Here is a 27947-nt window from a genome sequence, read left to right as displayed (position 1 = left end):
GCCAAAAGGCACCTGTTGGGCCAAAGCGACGTCAAACAGTGAAAATATCAAGCCCGTAGCCTTAGCCGTTATTGAGTTATGCTTGTCTGAAGGCATCAGTCAGTCAGTTACTTATATTAATTAGTCAGTCAGTAGAAAATTCCGTTAAATAAATTATTTTTAAAATTCTGTAGCAACTTGTTGAAAGCATTTCAGGTCGATCTGAAAGCTTGTTTGGGCTTAGTTTTACCTAACCAATACTGCCTTATTGTTGTCAGGGGAAATTATTGAGGCTGCTTTTTGGATGATATTATTTCTCGGGCCACGCCTACTCCTTTGTGGTCCCTACTATACAGTACTATCATACTGTATGATATAGCTATATTGTAGAAACTCCTATGTATCATTAAAAATCATATCATAATAGATGCATGTGGTGCATTGTCATCGTGTACACTTTACATATTATATAATTAAAATGAAGTGGCATATATGTACTAAGAAGTGTACATGTGGAGATGATTGTGTTTGCCATTACCCTAAACAGCTAATTTAGTGTGGCCTTAATATTGGATGTATTTGACTTCTCATATTATAGACATCCTTATAGTTTGGCTCATAATCACACACCTTATAGTTTGGGTCATAATCACACACGTAATACACGTAACACTTTGCAATACACACTGCAGAATCTAATTACATGTATAGCACCCACACAAATACATATTATGTATAGGGAATTAAGATGGCACAATTACACATACAATTATTAGGAAAGGTTACAAGACCCCTTCTTGCAGATCCAGTCACAATTATTATTACACTATTATACTATATTATGTAATTAAAAATAGTCATGACCTGACACTGACACTATGTGTAGAATCATAAGCCTAGGCTTGATCCATATGTACTGTATGTATGAATAATCACACAGCCTGCTGTATGTAAAGACTTAGGTTACTAAAAATACAGTTACACCAAAACTATTTCATGTTGTGTTATTTTGTATAACTCAAAAAAAAAAGCAAGTTAAACGTACAATTGCAAATCAGGTCTGTCAGAGAACAACATTTTGATGTCTTGCTTTGTCTCCTCATCAACATTGTTATCAAAAACAGCCAACAACTGTACAGCTTCATTATGTCTTACTGCTTCAGCAATTTGTACTACTCCATCAGTTTTGAGGTCATTATCACCAAGTAATAGAATATTTAGACCATAATGTATTGCTATGACATCACAAATACAACTAGCAGCCTCTTTGGTGATGTTGTTATTACTAAGTGTTAATACTCTCAGAGTACAGATGCTTCTCATTGCATTTACTATGGTAAGTACTCCGGTTTCCAACGCATTACTACCAAGGTGAAGTACTTGAAGGTTTGTGCAGTTTTTAAAAATAACTCCTAATTCATTTGCAGATTGTTTAGTAATATGATTGTTAAACAAATCCAGTGTTTTTATATGTTTCAAGTTTCTAAGTGTCTTAGCAAGCTTCAAGACCCCTGAGGATTGAAGATGGTTGTTACCCAGCATTAAAGTTTCTAAGAAAACATTACTATTAATGACCATAGATATTCCTTCAGCAGCATCTTCAGTGATTTCATTACTGGACAAACTCAACAGCTTTAATGTGGAAAGCTTTCTCAAAGCATAAGTGATTTTTAAAATTCCAGAAGCTTGAAAATGGTTCCCATCAAGCCAAAATTCCTCTAGCAACTGATTACTGTTTATCACAGCTGCTATTCCATCAGATGATTCACTAGTGATATTATTATAGCTCAGATCAAGTGTCACTAAAGTTGAGAGGTGTTGTGATGAGTTTAAGATTGATGCAGCTCCTTCATCACACAATATGTTACCTCTCAGCCACAACTGCTCTAGTACATTGTTCTTATCTAAACCTAGCGCTAGTTGACGTGCTGCATGCTCCCCAATATTGCTGTATTCAAAGCATAATATTTTTAGGTCCTTAATAACATCAGTCAGGATAGAAATAACTGATGATGCATCTATCTGAAGTGTCTTTTCATGAAATGCTTTAGAAACTGACAATGAAGCACTGGTATATTTTAAGCATTCCTCCAGAACATTAGCAAATTCAAAAACCTTTGTACAATTGCAGATTGAAATGGCGTTATTATAATCATCAGAGAGCAGGTATTTTTGCATTTCCAAAATGACTATTTCAATCATCTTACAATTATTACACATATCTGGCATTTGATACTGATACATAGAGCGAACAAAAAAGTATTCCTTGGTATTAAATGATATACCACCTAAGATCAGAACTTTAAGGGAACTAATTGCAGATATAGCTGATGCTAAACTAGGTAACATAGTAACATCACAGTTGCTGCGAGATAATTCAAGCATTCGTAAGTGTGGTAAATCAGCACAGGAATTAATAACATCCAAGAGTCCACTCTGTAAATTGTTACCACCCAGTCTTATCTCTGTCAAAGAATTATTACCTGTTACAATAGCCACTAGACTATTTACTGTTGCAATTGGAAAGTTATTATCATTGACTAAAAGAACATTCAATGAAGAAGAGTTGAGGGATTTAACAGCAAAACCACTTTGTAAATTATTGCAACTAACACTTAAATGAACTAGCATATTATTATTCATTACAAGATTAAGTTCATTAACTATCACCCCCGATGTGCTGTTGTTATCTAATTTTAAGACTTCAAGATATGAAAACCTTTTTAAAGCTTGTAAAACCATGACTACAGATGACTGAAGATTATTACCACTCAAGCATAATTCTTCCAAACAAATATTACTTTTAACTACATCTGCCAAATCATCTACCACTAATCTTGACATATTATTGTTATCTAAATCAAGAACTCTAAGATTTGAAACTCTTTTTAATGCTTGTAAAATGACAGCTGCAGATGACTGTAAACTATTATCACCCAAATATAGTTGTTCTATACAAGGGTTATTACCAATCATGTCTGCAAAGTCATTGACAACTGCCTTAGATAAATTGTTATCACTTAAGTCCAATACCCTAAGGCTACAAATCTCTCTCAAAGCTTGCAAAACCACAACCACAGATGACTGCAAATTATTACTACTCAAATACAACTCTTCCAAACAAACATTACATTTGATCACATCTGACAAGTCCTCCGCAACTGCTACTGACATGTTATTATTGTTGAGATCAAGAACTGTTAGATCTGAAACTGTTTTTAATGATTGTAAAACAATTGTTACAGAAGATCTTAAATCATTATTACCTAAATAGAGTTCTTCTAAACACGTGTTATTTTTGATTACATCTGCCAAGTCATTTACCACTATTTCTGACATGTTATTGTTATCTAAATCAAGATGAGTTAGGTGTGAAGTTTCCTTTAAAGCTTGTAAAATAATTGTTGCAGATGAATGCAATCTGTTACTAGCCAAACAAATTTCTTCTATTTTGATTTTGTTAGCTTTGATCACATCTGCCAGTTCTATTGCAACTGATTCAGACATGTTGTTACCACTTAAATCCAGCTTATTTAGATGTGAAATTCCTTTTAGTGCTTCTAAAACCACAATTGCAGATGATCGTAAGTTATTATAGCTCAAATTCAGCTTCCTTAAGTGAATGTTATGTTTAATCACATCTGCTAAGTAATTAACAATTTTTTCTGACAAATTATTGTTGCTCAAGTCAAGAACTGTAAGGCTCGAGATTTCCTTCAAAGCTTGCAAAATTATAATTGTGGATGGCTGCAATCTATTGTTAGCTAAATGCAGCTCTCTTAAGTTAGCATTACTTTTGATCACACTTGCTAGTTCATTCACTACTGTTTCAGGTAATTTGTTTCCACTCAAGTCCAACTTTAAGAGAGACGAGGTATTTACTAAAGTTTGTAAAATCACAACTGTAGATGACTGTAAGTTATTATCACTCAAAATAAGCTCATTTAGATGAGTGTTACTTTCAATTACATCTGCCAAGTCTTTCGCTACTTCCTCTGATAAATTATTATTGCTTAAGTCAAGAGTTGTGAGATTTGAGATATTCTTTAAAGCCTGTAAAATCACAACAGCACTTGACTGTAGGTTATTACCCCCTAAATTGAGCTCTTCTAGCTTAGTATTATTTTCAATCACACTTGCTAGCTCATGTACAACTGTATCAGACATGCCATTGTCACTTAAATCCAGCTTTGTAATTTTTGAAATATTCTTTAAATCCTGTAAAATTACAACAGCAGATGATTGTAAATTATTACCACCTAAATAGAGTTCTTCTAGCTTAGTATTTCTTTTGATCACACTAGCCAGCTCATTTACAATTGCTTCAGACATGTTGTTGTTACTCAAGTCCAACTTCATTAGATTTGATACATCTCGTAAGGCTAGTAAGATTACCACTGCAGATGACTGGAAGTTATTATATCCCAAACTAAGCTCTATTAAGCCAGCATTACTCTTTATCACATCAGCCAAATCCTTTACAACTTTTTCCGATAGCATGTTATAATTTAAGTCAAGAATTATGAGATATGAAATTTCTTTCAGAGCACGTAAAATGACAGCCCCATCAGACTGTAAGCTATTACCACTCAAATTTAACTCCTGTAAAAAATCATTATTTTTTATTACATTTGCCAATTCATCCACCACTACTTCAGACATGTTGTTGAAACTTAAGTCCAGCGTAGTAAGATCAGTAGTATTCTTTAAAGCTTGCAAAACTATGATTGCAGATGACCGCAAATTATTGGAATGCAAAGTAACTACTTCAAGGAAAGGATTATGCAAGATCACTTCTGCTAAATTCTCTACCACATTTTTGGGCAAGTCAGTTTTAGTTAAATTGATGCTTGTCAAGGTACGTACTTCCCTCAGAAAATGAAAAATAAGCAATAATTCCTGAGAATCTACTTTCTCAATTATTACATGTTTTAATGTCCGCTGTTTGGCTGACAAACCATTTGTAGTGCTGCCACAATTTTCCATAACAAGAGAAAAATTGGTTACAGTTAGAGCACTAGATATTTGATACAACTTAGTTCTGTATGCCATCAATGTATTGTAACTCAATAGCATTACTGAAAGATTGTGATTGCGTCCTAGCCTTATTGCCATGCGATAATAAACACCGTCAACTCTGTTCTTATCCAACAAGAATATTTCTACCATCTGATCAACCATGCTATCAACACTGCAAAATGATAAATATATTTCAAACCAATCAATGTAAAAGTATGAATCATAAAATTCAAGAAATTCATCACGGTTAAAATAACTCTTCCAAGTTTGATGTTTCTGAAGATCTCTTTCATTGTTTTTGTAGCACAAGACTTGAAAACTGCCAGATAAATTACTGATACTTATATCGTTAAGTCCAGAAATGTCTTCAAATAAATTTAAATTGTCAATCAATGACAACATTTTACATTTGTCATCATCAGAAGATCCAGTTACATGACAGTATGTAAGAAATTTGTGAAATTTACACATGTTGGTTTCGTTCATTTGAATAAACATAATCCATGTATGCAGAAACTCGTCTACAAAAAAGGTATTTTTGAGTAACTTGAATTGCTCAGAAATATCAAGTGAGTTAATGTAAAGAGCCGCCAAGTACTCTTGAATTGACAGGTGTAAAAAATTATAAGAAATACACTTGTTGACTTTATTTTTATAAGTGGTATACTGTGTAAAGTTTAACAAACCCAACCCATGAAAATTGTCAGATTGTAATGTTAAATTTGAGCACATTCTTTCTACATCTTTCATCGTAAAAATATATTTTCGAGTCATAATACCTTCAAAAGCAAGTTTGGAGAGATTATCCACATATTGTTGATGCATTTGTGTTATCAATAATTCGCCACTGGGTAGGTCATGTCCTTGTTTTTGTAGAAAACGGGAAATGGTTAAAGCAATAAAATTTTTATACAATTCAGTATCATTGTTTGGTAAATCATCATATTGCTTAAAGTTATATACCAAAATTGTCAACATGATGGGCATGTAACATGCACTGTTGATGGTGACATTGTTGTTAAGAAAAGAAGACAGCTGTGCTATTTTATTAGGGTAACCTTTCAACTCGTGGTCAATATAATGTTTCTGACTTTCTTCAGTAAATCCTAACACTTCTACAGTAATGTCAGCTATCTTTTGAAGTCTTTCTGATGCAATAGGACGTGATGTGACTATTACTTTGCAATGTGGTAAAATTTTGCGCTTTATTATTTTGTTAACAAGCAAGTTATCATCAGTACTAGAAAATTCATCATACCCATCTAGTATTATTGTAATATCAATACCTACTTGCATAGTCAACAATTCAGCACTATTTGTAGAAATACCAACAGCTGATTGATCAAAATCATAAAAGTAATGAATTAGGTCACGCACATTATATATCTTTTTTACTCCAGGATGACCCAAAGACAGGAACAAAACCAAGGAAATGTTATTTAGTAATGTCCCTTTAGCCCAGCTATAAGCAATTTCCTTACACAATGTTGTTTTCCCCATACCAGGTGCTCCATTAATTAGTATTAGTTTTGGTTCTACAGTTGTTCCATCATCACATTTAACTGGCTGAAACATTTCCGATATTGCATAGGATTCAAATGTTTTGCTGTATTCCTTATTATGTGGCATTGTATAAATTCTTTGAAGTGCTTGTGCATAAGTTGATGACATATCACGGGTACGCTTCATCAAGCCTTCCCTCATTTTACCAGCAACTTCGAAAATTTCTTTCGCTCCTCGTTGTTTACGATGTTTCATGAGTAGCAGATTTACAAAATGTTCAGGATATAGTAGTTGCCATATGTCTTCTCTTTCTGTACCATCTTCTGGTGTGTGAAACCTGGTTCGGATGTACCATTCTTTTAGATGCTTGGAGACTGACTCTAGCAATTGACCTTGATAAAAGAAAGAAATTTATAGTTAAAAGTCTATAAGGAACAATTAGAGCTATAGTAAGGATCAGTACAAAAAAAAGTGCCTAGATTACCATCACATAAAGTGCAAATATAATTTATATTTAGTTAGCAACAAATTAATTAATTAAATAACCCTTCAATTCCCAAGTTATTTTTACATTATGCATAAAAGAAACTGATGCCCCCTGTAGACTGTAATTTTGTGTACACAAGCATAGTCAGTGCTTTAAGTGCAATTTAGACATTCTACTTTCCAGTAGTCTTCTTTGGAGTGATCATGGCAATAAAACTGCTTCAGTTTATAGCCTAAGACCTAAGTTTCCAATATACATTGGTACCTTCCCTATGTGCAGGACTATGTTCACATCTAACTAAAAGCCATAAGCATTAAAATATCGGTACCATGAATGCATGGTGATATCCCTTTTAAACCTGAAAGCAAAAAAGTTGTGAGCATAGTAGTAGTACTGCATGTAACTAACTATAGTACTGTGTATACATCATACACTACTATTAGTAGGGACCACAAAACAACGTCACCCAAAAACCAGCCTCAATTTTCCCAGACGACGATGAGGCAGTATTGGTTAGGTAAAACTAAGCCCAAACAAGCTTTCAGATCGACCCGAAACGCTTTCAACAAGTTGTTACGGAATTTTAATTCTTTTATTCAACAGAATTTTCCACTGACTGATTGATGCCTTCAGACAAGCGTAACTCGATAACGGCTAAGGCTACAGCCTTGATTTTTTCACTGTTTGACGTCGCTTCAGCCCGAGAGGTGCCTTTTGGTATACCGAAGTATGTACAATGCATTCTTCATAGACTTACTAGTGTCCTCCTTTGTGTCCCATACAGTGTCGATTTGGTGGTAACACGTGATGGCTTCCCTTCGTAACAAAAATCGTCTGTATTTTTCATAGTGGCTACTTCCATTGCAGAGGTGTTTTTAAAACAGTTTTTGATTCGTACTGCTGTGTAACGGGTTGAACATAGCCATGCAACAACGAAGCGTAACGGATACTTCACTTTTCAGACGATAATTTATAAACTGGGGTGCGTGGCACCAACCCTTTCTTTTGGTATGCATGGGTTGCAGAGATGCTTTTCGAACTGCTCTTGATTTGTACTGCTGTGTAACGGGTTGAACATAGCTGACAACGAAGCGTAATGGATACTTCACTTTTCAGACGATATAGCTGGAGCGCGCAGTGCCATTTTAAATGCAGTATGCGTCACCAATCATAATAATATTATTTACAAAAAAACAACAACAAGTATTTCATAAAATGCACAGTAGGGATATAACACTTCATATTGCTTTACTGTGATTTAATATTGTACACTACTCCAGTTTGTTTCAGTACTTTTTATCAATGTGCTATGGTCCCTACTCTAGTTATAAATTCCAAATATTTTGAAATACTTGTATAATTATGTTTACCACACAGGTGTGTACATGTACGTACCTGTCCCATTATGCAGGAAATAGCTATAACATCATTTGATGTCTTTAAACTCACGGACTAGCATCAAAGAGAAATGATCATAGCATTGCGGGTACCTGCCCTACAATGCAGGACTTGCTGTATTGTGCATGCATATTTGCATATTTGATGTTTAACAGTAGAGTATAGCTATATAGCCAACAGTAGTACTATTACCACACAGGTGATGATGTAATTTATAGTAGTAGTACCTGTCATGCAGGCCATACATACATGTAATAATAGCTACACATATGACATTTATAATGATAACATAGCATCATGATCAGTATACCTGCCCTACAGTGCAAGAGTTTCTCTATTAAGTACTGTTGTTTCACTTTCAAGTATAGCACACCTACACTCCAGCAGCACTATATCCATCAGTGTATTAGGCCTGCCCTATACGTGCAGGATTTCATTGTGACAAATGACTGACAATGGTAAGGATACTCATTCTAAACTTATAATTACACAATTTTTTTTTTGGAATTTTCAACTAGAGTAGGGACCATAGCACATTGATAAAAAGTACTGAAACAAGTTGGAGTACTCCATGATATTAAATCACAGTAAAACAATAAGAAGTGTTATATCCCTACTGTGCATTTCCGTTACGGTATTTTGAGCACAGTAGGGATATTATTGTTTTACTGTTTAATATCACAGACTACTCCAACTTGTTTCAGTACTTTTTATTGATGTGCTATGGTCCCTACTCTAGTTGAAAATTCCAAAAATTTTTGTGTACTTGTTTGTTAAATTTTTTTGCAAATAATTATTATGACTGGTGAACCCATGCATACCATATCTGAAAATGGCGCCGCGCACCCCAGCTATATCAATTATCATCTGAAAAGTGAAGTATCCATTATGCTTCGTTGTCAGCTATGACTATGTTCAACCCGTTCCATAGCATTTCGAATCAAGAACTGTTCGGAAAGCACCTCTACAATCCACGTACACCAAAAGAAAGAAATGGTGCTGTGCGCACCAGTTATATCAATTATTGTCTGAAATGTGAAGCATCCATTACACTTCATTGTTGGCTATGTTCAAGCTGTTACACAGCAGTACGAATTAGGGCTGAGCGATACTGCCATTTTAGTATCACGATCGATACTAAAGCCACTATTCACGATACTGAATAGTTCACAATACTTACAAATAAGTCAATCATAGCTGGTGCTACATAGCATATTGCTCAGTATTCCTGCAGGAAGTCCTTATAGGTGATAGCAAACTAGCCACTATCATCCTTGTTTACAGTAACAGTTATTTTAACACATGCTTTGAAGTTGTTATGGTGTTCACACCTCTCTGCAGGGGAAACCAGATGGGTGGACTTTATCATTTCCAAGGATTCTTAACCTAGTACTGCATAACAAATGGATTTTTAATGACAGTAATGTACAGGCATGGTATCACAACAGTTAATAACAAATTATCGCGATATCGATACTTTCAAAATATCACGATATATCGCTAAAACGGTAGTATCGCTCAGCCCTAGTACGAATCAAGAACTGTTCGAAAAGCACCTCTGCAATCAAAACAGTCACTATGAAAAATATGGACAATTTTTCGTTACGAAGGGAAGCCATCACCAAATTGACATTTTTCACTGTCAGCAAAGATGAATGGGACACAAAGGAGGACACTGGTAAGTCCATGAAGAATGCACTGTGTGTACTGTGGTATGCCGAAAGGTACCTCTCGGGCTGAACAGTGAACCAAAACCTGATGCTTCTGTACCACTTCCCAGAGAAGAATGTGCTCTATCATTCTTTAAAGATCTTCCCATCTCAGTGTCCAATGCTTCCACTTAGAATGATATTCAAGCTTCTCTGGATGATCTTTTGTTCAAACAACTTTTGAATAGCTCAACTATTCGTGATCAAGCACACATGTGTGCAGTGTCACATTCTCCTGGCACCAGCAGTGGTTGGCTTAAGACCTTGCCACAACCATCTTTGGGCTTAGCATTTTCCCCTCATGATTTTATTATTTGCTCTCCGCTTGTGGCTTGGGATTCCCTTGTTTCCATTTTCACCTCTTTGTACTTGCTTTTCTGTTATTGACCAGTTTGGTGACCATCTTTTGCACCGCTCACATGGGCCCCTCCACATCCAGCGTCATGATGCCTTAGTTTCTGTAGTTCATCATGCTTTACTTCAAGATCACTCCAGTGTTCTTGGTGAACAAGGTGCCCCAACCTCTGATCGTTCTCATTCTGGAAATATTCACCTTGGCTGCCCTGCTTACTTCGACCTCTCTGTCAGGTGCACCACTCAGTCTGCTTTTATTTCCTCTGCTGCTTCTCAGGATGGGGTGGCTGCTGCTGCCAGTGAGGAGGCTAAAAACAACCAGTATCTGGACATTGTTAACAAGTCTGGTGGTATCTGAACACCTTATGCTTTGTCCACCCTGTTTTCAATAGCTGACAGGTCTACAGTCAAAAATTGTTTGCCCGTAAGATTGCTAGACAACAGTTATGCAGCAACTTTCTGTCACTCTGTAGCATTTTAATGCCAAGATGATTCTACAGCAGTACGCCCTCTCTTCTGAGGATGACTTGGATTTTGGTGAAGTAATGTAGTGTAGCTGTATCGTAGTTAGTTACTATAGTTTAGTTAGTGTAGCTAGTTGTAACTTTTTATTGTTAATCGACACTTTTTAAAATCATGCCCGTAGCCTTAGCCGTTATTGAGTTACGCTTCTGAAGGCATCAGTCAGTCAGTTACTTACTCAGTCAGTCAGTTAGTAGAAAATTTCTTTAAATAAATAATTTTTAAAATTCTGTAGCAACTTGTTGAAAGCGTTTTGGGTTGATTTGAAAGCTTTTTTGGGCTTAGTTTTACCTAACCTCATCATCGTCAGGGAAAAATTGAGGCTGGTTATTGGGTGATGTTATTTTGTGGGCCACGCCTACTCCTTTGTAGTCCCTATTATACAGTACTATTGTACTGTATGATAATGCTGAAACAGTATCTACTCTATAGATACAGCATAGTCTCATGTATGTATTTCCAGCCATAGCTCACCAAAATTATCCTTATTTCCATACTAAAAGCAGTATATTAAGTTGATGTCAAAGTATTTACATGGAGAGTGAAAATAAAATGGCACACATTCAGAAAAGAATGTTGTACAAATAAGGCTCAGAATTTAGAGAAACACGTTACATGATAAGTTCTTATAATGTAGAAAAGGATTGCATTAAAAAAGGTTGCCAAAGCAAAAAAAAAGAAAGAAACAAGAAATCTCCAGCTGGAATCAAACCCGCGACCTTCTATTTATAATGCGCATGCTTTAACCACTTAGCTAAATCTCCAAAAAGGCATTAGAAACCGTCTTATAAAGGCATGTATACAATGACTGGTATAGGTGTTTACTTGCGGTTTACAGAAAGAATTCAAGTGAATTTTTGTCTACACCCTTGCACTAATCGCACTGTAAATGACGAATGATGGCAATTAGAAGCTTCATTTAAAAACGATGTAATTCTTAGGTGATGAGTGCTTTGTTTGACACAGCAACTGCTTTGACACAAACGAAATAAATGTATGACGTCAAAAGATGTAGACAGACAGACAGACAGCTTTTCAGTATATATATATATATATATATATACGTGACCCAGTCTGGGAAAACCGGTCTTATCACGTATTTAAAAATATTGAGAAACATTGGTTTTAAGTATTTAGTGTGTTGTGCTCGCCAATGGTTGAAGCTATGTGTACCAAATTTTCACATGTTTTACACCAATTCCTTACCTTCCAGAGCATCCACTGTGCAAGTAACCAACAACTAAGTTTCCCGCCATTTTAGATAGATTTTAAACTGAGGTTGACTGTATCAGGCGAACTCCAAAAGGGGTAGGAGGCGGGAGGCCTGGAAGGCAGGCAAGATGGTGTTCAAAAATTGAAAAGGAAGGTGTGAGGATGAATTAGGCCAAGTTGCGGGCCATTCAGGTCTCAAAAGTGGCTAAAATGAAAGGAAATTCACAGCAGAGGTACTTATTCACCACCACAGAGCTGTACAGCCACATACAGCCATCCCCAGGCTGACCAGAGCTTCATTAAGGCCCCACATCCCACATACGGATCGCCACTGGGCTTGGGAAAAGCAGCCAGCAAAACCAGACCACTCAAGTCTAGCTGATTTTGATTGTGGAATTAAATAGTTTATTCATGTAGCTTTGTGTTCTTGGTGAAAAATCAAATCTGCTGACATGGGCGATAAGACCGGTTTTCCCAGACTGGGTCACATATATACAGTGATGGGCAAGTTACTTTTTAAAGTAACTAGTTACATATTACTTGCAGCTGGACTATTTAGTTACAGTTACATATTACCCATAAAATAAAGTAACTGTAATAATATTTTACTTTGTGCCCACAGCCTTAAGCTGTCACGTGTGAAACTACCACCTTATCACGTGACACGATTGCATTGTTGGACAATGTGCAAATCTTGATTATAAGTAAGAAGCTGGTGAATAAGCCTCATTCAGTAGTCTTCATTACTTCGTTGTGGCTAGGCGTTACTCAGTGGATTACTAATGGCAATAGTAACTTCGTTACTTGTAGTAATAATATTACGTAATATTAGATTCGTTACAGTAACTATATTACTTAGGTAACGCGTTACATTTGTAAGTAAAGTAACTTGAGTTATATTACCTGTTTTTATAGCGTATTTCGTTATATTACTTAGTTACCACAAAAGTAATAATATTACGTAACGTGTTACTCCCAACACTGCATATATATCTAATCCAAAACAGCCAAGCTGTAAAAAAAGACTGCGGCTCTCAAAAAGGCTATGGTGAAAAAAGATGTGAAATCCAAGGTGGTGGCCAAGAAATAGCTGTGATGGTAGATTAATGGTAAAAAATTTAATAACGACAATTCAGGTGAATTTGGTGCCTTTCACCATAGCCTTTTTGAGGGCTGTACTTTTTTTTACAGCTTGGCTGTTTTGGATTAGATATCACTTCTTTTTGCAGTGGCTTTCAGGGATGGGTGGGCATACTAACCCACACATTTCACCCCATGAAACTAACTAGCACAAAATTCCTAAGTGGACTCTACATAAATTTGGATTTAAAACAGCTTTCAAAAATGCATAAATGTATCTAGCTAGCTAATAATACGCTGTGCTGCTGTTCCTGCAGCTTATTTCACTAATCTAATGCTACTGCATGAATGATATAGAAGCTAGAAACTAACTTATTATACCTCTTTGTCTTGTTCTCTTTTAGCTCATTTGTACTTGTACACAACTCTTTATACTCCAGCCTGACTCTTAAGATAGCCGTATAGCATAATTCAGTCATCACCGACTTGTCTAACACCAGGGAATTTAATTTTTGTTTATCACTTTAAGTCACTTAAACCTTGCCAACAACAGAATCCATGCTGTTAAGTATTCCGTGTGTAAGAAAAATAGACTGGACCCTTTCCTTTCTCATGTTCTTCTTTCCCCATCTAGATTGTAATCACGTGATTCTGTGCATTAAACAGAAACCTGCAAAACTAATCAGATCATGTGATGTAACTATTGAACTTATTTCAATATCAACTGCTGATTTACAACAAAAATATGGCGTTGCCAAGGTATGCACTACTCATTTCTTGTTCGTAATGGCAATAGCAAGCGGGCGCTGCTGTCCCAAGGAAATTTGGGTGGGCACATGCCCACCCAGGCCCATGCACCCTTGGCCATGCCACTACCAACACATACTAGTGTATTTGTGCCTGCAATAAGTTTCACTGCTGCTTTAAGACAAGAATAAAATTAGATGTTTATATAGAGTTTATATACAATCGCTTACAGTACTTGAGTACATTATATAGGCTAACTTGAACACATGTGATGTGGGAATAATGTCACTGTCACTAGCTGCAATAGACATAGTTTATTGAACATTTGAATATAGTGCCTACATACATACCAAACACTTCATAATCAGTACAAATTTCATGCTTAACTTTTCGTCACTACTAAAGTTAAGCATGGCAAAAAAGTGTGACTAGAGCAATAAAGTTCTGCATGTATAGACGTTTTTCCAGTATAATGGACTAATTTAGTAAATTTTGGAAATTCATTACATTGGTAGACAACTATGCCAAGCACATGTGTGGTTGTAGATTGTGATAACCGAAAGTCTAAACAATACCATATTACTTTTTATCGGTTGCCAAAAAGAAAAGAAGAGGAAGAGTGTCATCAGAAATGGATTAACTTTGTTTCAAGGAAGAACAGTGATGGTTTGGCTTGGAAACTGGCTTTAATCGATGACACATAGTCAGCGTTGGTACATACATCAGATTTTTTGCCCGTTATGAAAGGTTTGAACAAAGCTGGGCTTCTTTACCCAACACTTCACGAAGTACTGAATGTAATGCTACCCTGTCACGCTTTGAGTGTGCTAGCCGTCAAGCCAAATTACAGACGGAGTGGAGGAGACAGGAAGAGAGAGATGTGCTGAACCTTAGAAGAGTGGATGAGGAAAGGAAGAGATGATTCATCGTAGTATTCATGCTATTAACAACGACCACACATACATTCGCCACCAAGTAGAGAACAGTGAAGAAGCAAGGGAAGAACCACGGATGGAAGACTGTAAAGTGTGAAGAGTTTAGTTCACAAAGAAAGGGATTTTCATGTTTGCCAGTGGCTGAGCAGCTGTTTGCAGTTTTGATCAAGTTACAGTGAGGGTTAGAATTTCTTGATGTTAGCATCAGGTTCAAGATCAGTGAGACTACATACAGTAGAATGTTCACAACTTGGATAACCTTTTTGTCTAAAGAGCTTAGATTACTTTTTCCATTTCCATCAAGACAGCAAGTGTAACAGTGGCTACCCAGTCGTTTTAAGAATTTCAATAACATCCGTGTGATTATTGACTGTTATGAGATTGAGTGTCAAAGGCCATCTGGCTTGCTCAATTCCTCAAAGGCTTATTCTCAGTATAAATGTCATAACACTAGGAAACTTCTTGTAGGGTGTACACCCACAGGACTGGTAAGCCTTGTGTCAGAAGCGTGGGGTGGAAGGATATCTGACAAAGAACTTACAGAAAGGTCAGGTCTGTTGGACCAGGGGACATGATAATGGCAGATAAAGGGTTTGATATTCAAGAAATGGTAGCAGCTAGAGGAATCCTAGTGAATGTTCCACCTTGATTAGAATCTAAGCAAAAGCAAATGCCAGTATCAGATGTAGAGAAGACCAGTAGAATAGCTGAGCTACGCATCCATGTGGAAAGGGCAATTGGAAGAGGGCATCGTTTTTCAATTAATATTTGAATTACTGGTATAATGTAAAACAATGTAGTTACACAAGTACAAATACGAACAACACCAGGTATTTTCTTTGTAGCACTAATAGACTGGACTTCATCAATATAGGTTATTGTGTTAACAACATTGCTAGGAAGTTAAAAATTTAGTATAGAATGTTACGTTCAATCCATTAGTACTCCAATGAAGAGAGCCTGATTATGAAGAGTATAGGTAGTTGCACCAAACTTCTCCAAGAAAATGTGTCTTGACAACAGCTCTGGTACAAAATGGTAAAGGTAAAACTGTTTTAGCTTCTCTTCTAGGTTCTTCCAGTAATCTGCATCACCCAAAATCCTGTCCACCACTACTGTACACAACGAAGTCACACCGCTCAACACCTAAAATTGCCATTTCTCCCTGTACTTGTACGTAATATCCGTGGTCAGCAGGAAGAAAGTCAGGAAACTGTTCTGCTATTTCCATGGGAGTTAGTTCAATTTTAATGGTACCCTTAATGCTATATGGACATTTTATTTCAAGGCAGCTATAACAGCAAGTGTCAGTGCTCCTACATAATATCTTCCCATCTGATGATGCACCTGGAAAGCTTTTGTCAGCAAAAGGTGTAACCTTGTCGGTTGCACTACCATATATGTCTTCACCAACAGATTGCCTGTTTACTAAATAACACTGTCTGGCCTTCGCTTCATTTTCTTTTGCCTATCGCATTACAGGAGGTAAGTGCTCCAGGGGTCCATTACGTATATCCCATGATGTCTATAACTAGCCTGGTTAGATCTGTTGTAGCTCGCCTCTTCAATATTTCACGAAACCTAGAACTAGTTAGCCTTTCATTATGTAGCACTATCCTGTTCACAGGGCACTGGTACAGCCATACATTCTTTACAAAACCATCGTAAAAGAACTTGAAGGCTTTTAACTGCCTGTATGCATTCATGCTTTGCATATTGAATGTCTTATCTCTTCCGTAAACAAGATACAACACCAAATTCATTAAGGTGAACTCCATCAGTACTCCAGAAAACTTCTTTTCCCAATGAATCACACTTGTAAAAGATGGCAGGCTATGAAGGATGCTCTTCATTTTCCCAGTCAAGTACGGTATGGTGGTGATATCATCTGACTCAGGATTTCAACACTGCAAAGCCCCAATGCAAGCCATCCCCACGATTCAATCGATAATGTCATCCTTTTTAGTGGAGCCAGTCAAACGAACACGGAGTTCTTTAGCGAGAATCTTCAACTCTTGTACTTTCAGCTTGTGCAACAAACTGTTAAGAAACTCTATATCTTCATCTAACAGCTCCTTGCCACGTAAAACCACTTCTTTGGCTTCACAAAGTGCTGCCATCCTACCGTAATGATTCCTTGCCTACCAATATGATTAATTCCAGATTTTACAGGCAACTTCGTTATACTGGAAAAACGTCTATAGAGCATACATTTTAAACACTTTTGGTGCTTACAAGAGTTAAAAGTACTGCCACAAGTGCTATACATTAAATATAGTATGGGGCGAGAGACAAATATAACACAAGGCAAAGTCAAGTACTACAATTTATTTTGTCTTGATACCACTCTTTTGAGTGCTACATTTGACATATAGCACAAGCCTAGCCTATGGTTTAACTGTTTATAGAGAACCGTCAATGCATTCATTGTAATCACAAGATACACAAAACAATTAGAACTTAAGGAGTAGTCTTTGAATCAACTATCTTTAGTAGAATAGACATTGCGTACACGTTGTACCTGCATTATTCTTGTTCTGGACCTAGACCATCTTCTTAACGGCTACAGGTTTGGCATTTAATAAGCATATTTCCATGATATTCCTAAGACTTGTCTGTTTATGTCAACAAAACAAAACATAGTAAGACCATTCACTGCCAACCACAAGGAACCATCATCACAGTATGTCTATAAATAAATCCAGTAATTCTAGGAGTACTGGTTGGGTTGATTGGTCAGCCAACATAGCACAGGCTATAAGCCTAGACTGGCTTGGTTAGAATGAATGATTGTTCACTTGAAGCAGGCTATTACTCTGCAAGGCCATGACACACACTAGTGTGTTATGTGAGGTTTTATAGCTATGTACGTACCTGATATAGAACTGTTATCTGTCAAGAAGTGAAATGGTTAAAGTCCCCTCCCTTGACATTTAGGTGGGTCTTCAGCTCACCTAGCTTGTCCTCTTTTATGCCTAGCTATTAGGGCTGTACCGATACCACATTTTTACCTCCAACTGTTATCTACAGGTTTTCTGATGAACTGATATTTCAGAAACAGCTGATAATTCAAAAGTGCAACCAATATCTCACAAGTGATCACTATATTATGTGACAAATTAAATATGCTTTCCAGCAAAACAATGATGTAACTAGTTACCAATGGCCGTTTGCACTAGGACTAAGACGAATATTTTTTTAACTAAATGTTTTGAACAAAGCTCCGAACTTTCTTTATAATATGCTTTAAAAATTAAGTTAAAAGCTAGTAAAAAGTAACAAATTAAAAGACTCATACTTGGTGTTCCAGGCTCAGAAGACATTTATAACAGTCCAAATAACAAACCAATGCGAGAGTAGGAAGGATTTGAAACTTCACAGATGATTTAATTAAGCAGTTAACAGAGTTTATCAACTTAAGTTCAACATTACCTTCATGGTGCCTTGGTAAGTACCTTATAGAGGGAAACTTTGGCAGGAGAAAACTTTGGTGGCGAATTTGGCAATTTGCTACAAATTTGCCAAAGTTTAACCCACCAATTATTCATAGTGCCTGAGATTAGCATCTTTATAGCTTAAATACGCTAAAGTTTATTTCGCCAAATGCAATTTAGCTTGATATTCACCAAAGTTTACCCCCACCAAAGTTTCCCTCTATATGATATAACCAAGCCCAAAAGTGCCTTCAGTATCGAAATGCTTACAATAAGTTGCTATAATTTTTAAAATTATTCAGCAGAATTTTTGTACTGACAGACTGCCTGACCGACTGATTGATGCCTTCAGACCAAGCATAACTCATTAACAGCTAAGACTATAGACTTGATTTTTTTCACTGTTAGATGTCGCTTCAGCTTGACTGGTGCCTTTAACATATAGCAGTATGTAGAATGCTTCATGTGTCCTTATATCTTTGCTGACAGTGCAAGGTGTCAATGCACAATAGAGCTGCATGATGGCTTTGCAATGGGAAGCATCTGAGTTTTCCGATGTGACTGGATTGATTGCAGAGTCCTTCTTGTAGTGTTCTTCATTTGTAATGCTGTGTAACAGGCTGAACATAGCTGAAAGAGTGGCAATGGCCACTTCGCTATTTCAGTAATTTATATGTACCTGGAGAGCATACTCAGACAAAAGCAATAAGCCTGGCGCTAGGGAAGCAAGAGAGGTCACCTACACCTGCAGATATAGTAGTGGACATTTAATCCCTAATTCAGTCATGGCTATAGACTGAATTATTACTGTGCAAATGATTGTAGTGCACAGGTGTGATCATGTTCAGGCTAGTACAACTAGTACAATAAAGGGGGGAGTGTTTCCAAAGACTAACTACAGGGGAAATGGAAATTCTGTAAGAGTTAATCATAGTTTGTAGCTGACTATAGTATCCTTCTCTCATGGGCAGTGATCAAGTAAACGGTTAGTCATTTTAATGTCCACTAGTATATCTTCAGGTATAGGCGACCTCCCTTGTGATCCCTAAAATTCTTTTTACTTGTACTTGTACTACCTCTTGTACATAAACAATACACTTTGACAAAGTCATAATAATGGCCAAGTTTAGACATTGCAATGTGGGTGGGACATTTGAAACATAAAAGAACAACCTAAATTGTCAACAGAGAAATTTTGTGAGGATGTAACTGGTATATAAAAAACATGCGAGTGGAGACACAAATTTGATAGCCAAGATTTCATTGGCAATTTGACAACGTTAACTGGATGCATGGCTTCTACACTATTACCTTGTACAGCAACAGATACACAAGGGACACAGTAGACAGTGTTCATGCAATCAACCAGTCTACCCCATGTAGCTGAGACGTCCTGTTTTACCCATTTCCTCAACATCACTTTACATCTCTCTTCGCAGCTGTTGGGATGGTCAACGTTTATTATGTCAAGTTGAGGTGGTGTCATTCCTAGAGCTTCTCCCAACTCCCTCCACTTTGTTGCACAATATGGCGCAACGTGTCTGTTGATTTCAAGTGCCTTCGGTGAGTCATCTCCTATAAACAGATCGTTGTTTTTCAACATGATAGCGAATTTTACGTAACCTACTTGATTTTCCATTGGGAATACTAACGGTTGTAGTTGCCATCGCCATCACACAAAGGGCTGAACGAAGGACTCCATTACAGTCCTGTAAAGATCTCTGCGTATTTGATGAAATAAATAAATTTTCGTCCCCAGCCGTCACGCGTTCGATGCATAAAATTAATTTCGAGACCTACTCATTTACCATATTTGGCAGTGAGTCTAAGACACTCCTCAAGTTTTATCGAAGCGAAGTGACTCAGAATCGGAACTCAGTCTGAGTTGTGACAATCAGGATGCCACGTATAAATATTGACATCGATCGAGGTCACTTGCTCACTTTTTAATGAATGCAGAGTTGATGGACATAAAATTTTGTTTGTCCTTTCTGATGGGGAGTCTTCAGATGGTGATCCTGTTCCTGTAGCAAGGGAAATGCTTGACAAGGACGTCACCATAGTTACACGTTTTCTTACTGCCAATGATATACGAATCCCAAAACGGTTAGTGGATGATGGTTTATATAGTGATGGTGGTGCAAGCAAACTACTTGAAATGAGTTCTGTCATTCCCAATTATGAGGCTCCAGCGTCTTATTTCATTGATGCTGGATGGGAGCTTCCCACCTCTGGAGAAAGTCGATTATTTCTCCAAGCCAATAGTTTAGATGTGGTCAATGAGTTCTGTAAAATTGTTTTTAATCATGTTGTAAATCAAACTTGTGTAGATACTTTCATAGATATTCTTGGAACAGTCTCACTGGCTCATTACATTAATGTGACTAATGCTGAGGTCAAGCCAAAGACACAAATTGGTGAAACATGTTGTGCTAATGCCATTGCTGCAGTCTATCATTTGGCTATGCGTCGTATTGTAGGTAGAGAAGGTAGAATTCCAAGCTTTTATAAAATACGCCAAGAACTATTGAGATACCCACCTAATGTAAAGGTTGTCATAAACAAAACCCATCAAAAGTATCGTTTGAGATTTCGCGAGATTAAAAACAATAAAACCGACTCAGTTATGTTTACGTACCAAACTGAAATCAAAACAAGACGTCCAGTAATTGCCAGTCAATGCCAGATTTGGGTTGAGTGAACTACAGTGGAGGAGGTTTCATGATTTTTTTGAGAGGAACCCTAAAGGAATTCTATCCACTCATCATATCACAGGTTTGTTTTTGCATTATATCACTATATCTTACATTTATTCAATGCTATTAGAGTAGGTGTTCTATTTAAAACAATGAGGTATATGGCCTATAAACTCATAGTACTTCTGAGCAAAGCAAAGGTGCATGTACCGTGATGTATATATATATCTAATCCAAAACAGCCAGCTGTAAAAAAAGTGTGCGGCCCTCAAAAAGGCTATGGTGAAAAAAGATGTGAAATCCAAGGTGGCGGCCAAGAAATGGCTGTGATGGTAGGTTAATGGTAAAAATTTTAATAACGACAATTCAGGTGAATTTTTGTGCCGCTTGGTCTTGGCAAAAAATTCACCTAAATTGCCGTTATTAAAATTTTTACCATTAACCTACCATCACAGCCATTTCTTGGCCGCCACCTTGGATTTCACATCTTTTTTCACCATAGCCTTTTTGAGGGCCGCACACTTTTTTTACAGCTGGCTGTTTTGGATTAGATTTCACTTCTTTTTGTATTTGTATACCCCAAAGCCGGCCATAGGCCGGCTTTGGGACTTTTTTAACCTGTCTTTCTTTTCCACAGGAAGAAGAAAAGAGGAAGCAGATGTACTTTAAATATTTCTGATTTTATCAGTAAAAGTACAAATTATATATATAATACATATATTTATTACAGAACTCTCCATGGTGGTTTCTTTGTAATTGAACACTCTACAAAGTGACTTCCTCTTGCTGCTCTCTCTACAGGGTGCATTGTTTGTAGCTGAACAATCTACAAGTAACTTCTTCTAGCTGATCTCTCTACAGGGTGATTTGTTTGTAGCTGAATTCTGTGCAGGTGATTTGTTTGCAGCTGAACTCTTTACAGAATGGTTTCTTTGTAGCTGAACTCTCTACAAGGTAACTTCTTCTAACTGATCTTTCTACAGGGCAATTTGTTTGTGGCTGAATTTTCTACAGGGTGATTTCTTTGCAGCTGAACTCTCTACATGGTGGTTTCTTTGTAACTGAACTCTCTACAAGGTAATTTCTTCTAGCTGATCTCTCTACAGGGAGATTTGTTTGTAGCTGAACTCTCTACAGGTGATTTGTTTGCAGCTGAACTCTCTACATGATGGTTCTTTGTAGCTGAACTCTCTACAAGGTGACTTCTTCTAGCTGACCTTTCTACAGGGAGATTTGTTTGTAGCTGAACTCTCTACAGGTGATTTGTTTGCAGCTGAACTCTCTACATGATGGTTTCTTTGTAGGTGAACTCTCTACAAGGTAACTTCTTCTAGCTGATCTCTCTACAGGGAGATTTGTTTGTAGCTGACCTCTCTACAGGGTGATTTTTTTTTTGTAGCTGAACTCTCTACAAGGTAACTGATGTCTCTACAAGGCCACTAGTTTGTAGCTGAGCTCTCTACATGGTGGTTTCTTTGTAACTGAACTCTCTGCAGGGTGACTTCTTTTAGCTGATCTTTCTAGAGGGTGATTTGTTTGTAACTGAACTCTCTACAGGTGATTTGTTTGCAGCTGAACTCTCTACATGTCATGGTTTCTTTGTAGCTGAACTCTACTTCTTCTAGCTGATCTTTCTACAGGGTGATTTGTTGTAGCTGAACTCTCTACAAGGAAACTTCTTCTAGCTGATCTCTCTACAGGGAGATTTATTTATAGCTGAACTCTATACGGGTGATTTGTTTGCAGCTGAACTCTCTACATGATGGTTTCTTTGTAGGTGAACTCTCTACAAGTTAACTTCTTCTAGCTGATCTCTCTACAGAGAGATTTGTTTGTAGCTGAACTCTCTACAGGTGATTTGTTTGCACCTTAACTCTCTACATGATGGTTTCTTTGTAGCTCAACTCTCCACAAGGTAACTTCTTCTAGCTGATCTTTCTACAGGGTGATTTGTTTGTAGCTGAACTCTCTACAAGGAAACTTCTTCTAGCTGATCTCTCTACAGGGAGATTTATTTGTAGCTGAACTCTCTACAAGGTGACTTCTTCTACCTGACCTTTCTACAGGGAGATTTGTGAACTCTCTACAGGTGATTTGTTTGCAGCTGAACTCTCTACATGATGGTTTCTTTGTAGCTGAACTCTCTACAAGGTAACTTCTTCTAGCTGATCTCTCTACAGAGAGATTTGTTTGTAGCTGAACTCTCTACAGGTGATTTGTTTGCAGCTGAACTCTCTACATGATGGTTTCTTTGTAGCTGAACTCTCTACAAGGTAACTTCTTCTAGCTGATCTCTCTACAGGGAGATTTGTTTGTAGCTGACCTCTCTACAGGGTGATTTTTTTTTTGTAGCTGAACTCTCTACAAGGTAACTGATGTCTCTACAAGGTCACTAGTTTGTAGCTGAACTCTCTACAGGGTGACTTCTTTTAGCTGATCTTTCTAGAGGGTGAATTGTTTGTAGCTGAACTCTCTACAGGTGATTTGTTTGCAGCTGAACTCTCTACATGATGGTTTCTTTGTAGCGGAACTCTCTACAAGGTAACTTCTTCTAGCTGATCTCTTTACAGGGAGATTTGTTTGTAGTTGACCTCTCTACAGGGTGACTTGTTTCTAGCTGTACTCTACCGGTGATTTCGTAGCTGAACTCTCTATAGGATGATTTGTTTACAGTTGAACTATCTACATGGTGGTTTCTTTGCAGCTGAATTCTCTACAAGGTGACTTCTTCTAGCTGAACTCTCTATAGGGTGATCTTCTTCTAGCTGAACTCTCTGCAGGGTGATTCGTTTGCAGCTGAACTTTCTACATGATGGTTTGTTCATAACTGAACACTCTACAAGGTAACCTCTTCTAGCTGATCTCTTTACAGGATAACTTGTTTCTAGCTGAACTCTCTACATGGTGATTTGTTGGTAGCTAAACTCTCTACAATTCGATTTGTTTGCAGCTGAACTCTCTACATGGTGGTTTCTTTGTAGCTGAACTCTCTACAAGGTAGCTTCTTCTAGCTGATCTCTCTACAGGATGCCTTTTGCTAGCTGAACTCTCTACAGGGTGATCTGTTCATAGCTGCACTCTCTACAGGGTGGTTTCTTTGTAACTGAACTCTCTACAGGGTGACTTCTTTTAGCTGATCTTTCTAGAGGGTGAATTGTTTGTAGCTGAACTCTCTACATGGTGGTTTCTTTGTAACTAAACTCTCTATAAGGTGATGTCTTGTAGCTGATCTCTCTACTGGATGACTAATTGTATCTAGCTGATCTCAATATAGAGTTAAAACTTTCTCTATAGAGTTATAACATGTTTGTATAGCTGAACTCTTTACAGAGTGGTTTTTTGATTGGTTGCTGAACTCTCCAGCTACACGGTGACTTGTTTGTACTACAGAATGACTTGTTTGTAGCTGAACTCTCTACAGAGTGAGTTACTTGTAGCTGAACATTGCTTCTACTGGGTAGCTTTTTTTGTAGCTGAACCCTTTACGCAGTGATTTGTTTGTAGCTGAATTCTCTACAGAGTGACTTGTTGTAGTTGAACTCTCTACAAGGTGACTTGTTTATCGCTGAATTCTCTTCAGTGTGACTTATAATGTTCTGAATCTCTACAGCAACGTATTTGTAGCTGAATTCTCTACAGGGTGACTTGCTTGTAGCTGATTTGTCTATAAGATTAACTGTATGTAGCTGAACTCCCTACAGAATAACTTGCAATGTAATATAATTCTATAATGGAGTAAGTTATAAACATAGCTGAATGCTTTATTAGGGTGACTGTTCTATTAGAGTATCTCGATCTCGCATATGCTACACGTAGTTGGCTTTGGAATCATAACTCAGTGGTTTGTAATCCGATTCTTCTGTACTACTGCACGGACTTTCTATGATAATTATTCCAGCCACACACCGATTTTCAGCTCACTACTCTAAACGGTTTGAGGTAGGCGTGAAAACTATTAGTTTTTTATTCATAAAAATCGATCGCGTAATTGTGACACAGGTTGGGTTTTGTGTTATATCTTGATGGCCTTTAACTGGATTCCTTTCAAACCACAAAATACGATAGTTACTCCATCTACATAGCAATTTTCAGCTCATTCCTTCAAGCGGTTTACCCTGTGGGCGTGACAGACCTTCGACCTTATTTTACGCAAATAATCGGTCATAACTCCGTGAATGTTCATCGGATTCCTACCAAACTTGGTACTGAGATTCGCCTTAATGAGCCCTTTAAGTGTGCCAATTTTCAGCCCGATTGGAGCACGCATTCATGTTTTATTTCGGATTTTGCAAAGTGTGCGAAAAGAAGAAGTAGAAGAAGAAGAAAAAAACGAAGAAAAAAAACCCAAACTTTGGCCGCTCGTATCTCGGAAATGGCTGGAGCGAATTTCTTCAAATTTGGAATGTGGACTCCCCTACCTAGCCGGCACCTCTGTAGCAACTTTGGTTTCAATCGGATAAGGACTCACGGAGCTGCAAAGGTGTGAAAATCGCGTTTACTTTCTTTCTGTAAATATACTCACGGTGTGGCGCGCCGGCTTCTTGGGCCGCACGACACACTACCGTGTGTCTTGATATATATATATATATATGCTGACCTAAAATTCATTTTAAAATATATGTAATCACATGGGGTATGAGACATATACTAATTATTTCATGTTGTAAAAGTCTGTACAGACAGTCAAAACTATTCTGTTTGACTCTATGGTTCATGTTCCTCTCTATTAGAGACAGTATTCCTGCTATAGCTTTTTGTCTTCTTGCTGAAAATCATATAATTTGTGCATTGCAAAAGAAATTGAAGTAATAAAAGGTGCATTTTTTTGTCATCCCTATCGGCCAAACCTATTATAGGGCCAAGTTATAACTAAAATTATGTAGAAAAGATGACATGCTACCGTAGTGTGAGAAACATGCACTGGCTATGAAACATATCATATCTAGCCCCCCCTCCCCCCAGGAAAACTAAACCTCTGAAGTTGAATTTTTGGGAGTGATTTCAGCAGCTTATGTTTGACTGTTGTATAGGTTGACTACTCTATTAGGGTATCTCACTCTCATCTGTCTAGTTAGTAACTTGACCAGTTTATGGAAACCTCAGAAACCCCACTAGAGCTGCCCTTGATTTTCTTGTAGAAACTTTATCAAAATTTGATCAAAGATAACAAATACAGTCCAAATGTTTGTAGCTCAGGTGAGATGTTCTAATTGAACAATGCCTAATGATAAAATTTGCACAAAGAGCATTGGCTAAAAATGTAATGCTCTGGACCTGAAAATGAGTTTTGCATTATAGTATGCAAAATTTGAAGAGTGGAGTGTAAAAAACAAAAATGTAAACTTTAAAAATGGCAGTAGTTTGGAATGCATTTAGAGAGTGGCTTTGGATATTGATATTGTTGAGAGTGGCTTTTGAGAGTGGATATTGTTTAGCCAGAAAACGTAAACCAACAGCTAGCTCAATGATGTTTACTATTAATTCCAACCATTAAGTGCATTACAATGATCTCTATGATATAATTGTTTGTAATTTAATTTTGCTATACTTGTCCTTGATTTTGTAGATTGATGCGATAAAGAATCTCCACCTCGAGGACATGCTGTGGTTCTGGTAAGGTACAGCTCAACTCACTTGACGTTTATGAACTCCTGGGGACACAAATGGGGAGATGGAGGATTTTTTCATGTAAAAGCTTCTAGTGTTCTCCCTGGCATTGAATTCTTTGATATATTCTGGGAGGAAGATGATCTCACACATAGTGAAAAGATGGCCTTCAAAGAAAAAGGTGGTGATGTGGCTAGTCAAATCTCCAGCAATTTTGACTGTTTTACGAGTGCCCAAAATGTAAGAAGAGTTCAAAAGTGAAGGAATATCTGGGAAATGTACATAGAGCTAAATGTCCTCATTGCTGCAAGCTATTTGATCTTGATCATGATGGTATAATTCAGTGTTTGTGTATGAACTCACAATAGTTGCATGCATATGAACTCAATTTATATATACAAATAACAAGACTGCTATGTACTTATGTCATCAGTTATTCATTTATATTGCAACAAAATCACTTTATAGTGGAGCAAATTAAAGATGTCAATGTCAAAATGGGGCCCCCAATCACATAGCTTTGTGACTTTTTACCTCATAGTACTTTTTTAGTTTACCAACTGTTATATGAATGTCACAAGTGCAAGAGAAGTTCTAAAGTACAGGACATTTACTTGAAGCCTAGCTGGTGTCCATTATGTGACTGATCATTTAAACCTGATGAGATTTATTTATACACACTTAGGTCTCTAGAAATGAGTCACTTGAATTGTAAACTTGTATATAGCATAGTTCACTTTACGAGCTCTCTCTTGAGGTATAACTTTAAACACTACTTACTGTGTACTTCAGTTTTCAACAAATAAATTGTCAGGTCAGACAGAATTGTACACAGTATACTACTGCCTCCTCTGGCTCTGACAACAGGTCTCTGAATGAGAAGCAATATTATGCTTTTGTAGCAAGTTTGATTATATTTTTGTGAGCATTACAGTGTATCCCTTTAATTGCTTGTGCTGACTTGAAGTGTATCTAAACTGGCTTGCTTAAGTCATTTGGCAATCCATCACTAAGTTCAGAATTGTTGTTGTCATTAACTCTAAATATACTGCAGCAAAGAAATAAGGCCACAAGACCAAAGGCACTGACCAACACATAATTGTTCTGGTTGTACTGTAAAGTTTCCTGCTCGACAGTACTTATCAATGTATAGTAAGAACCTGTTGGCAGTTTAGTTACCAAGTGCAAGACACGGACTTATATTATGCAAAAAGTATATACTGGAGTTTCTGTGGCTCTGCTGTTATCTATATGGTAGAACTGGC

General features: G+C 37.1%; 1 protein-coding gene and 1 pseudogene across 2 annotated transcripts; one reads left to right on the top strand and one right to left on the bottom strand.

The window, feature by feature from the left end:
* Window positions 1–700: 700 nt before the first annotated feature.
* On the bottom strand, window positions 701–20157 carry LOC136263398 (protein NLRC5-like). 2 transcript variants are annotated; one of them, XM_066057911.1, is made up of 3 exons: window positions 20007–20157; window positions 19691–19954; window positions 701–6893 (listed from the first exon to the last, which is right to left on the bottom strand). In XM_066057911.1, exons 1-3 carry the CDS (start codon window positions 20050–20052, stop codon window positions 1015–1017), a joined length of 6189 nt encoding a protein of 2062 aa, XP_065913983.1. In that variant the 5' UTR covers window positions 20053–20157; the 3' UTR covers window positions 701–1014. The 2 variants fall into 2 exon arrangements, with proteins under 2 accessions (XP_065913983.1, XP_065913984.1); XM_066057912.1 differs by lacking the exons at window positions 19691–19954; window positions 20007–20157 and adding an exon at window positions 13645–14169.
* A 26-nt stretch (window positions 20158–20183) lies between these two features.
* Window positions 20184–27149, top strand: LOC136264834 (uncharacterized; annotated as a pseudogene).
* The last annotated feature ends 798 nt before the right edge of the window (window positions 27150–27947 follow it).

This window comes from Dysidea avara, chromosome 8 (genome assembly GCF_963678975.1).
Source record: "Dysidea avara chromosome 8, odDysAvar1.4, whole genome shotgun sequence".
Lineage (NCBI taxonomy): Eukaryota > Metazoa > Porifera > Demospongiae > Dictyoceratida > Dysideidae > Dysidea > Dysidea avara.
The sequence above is the reverse complement of the archived record's forward strand: the minus strand, read 5'-3'. Positions and strand labels throughout refer to the sequence as shown.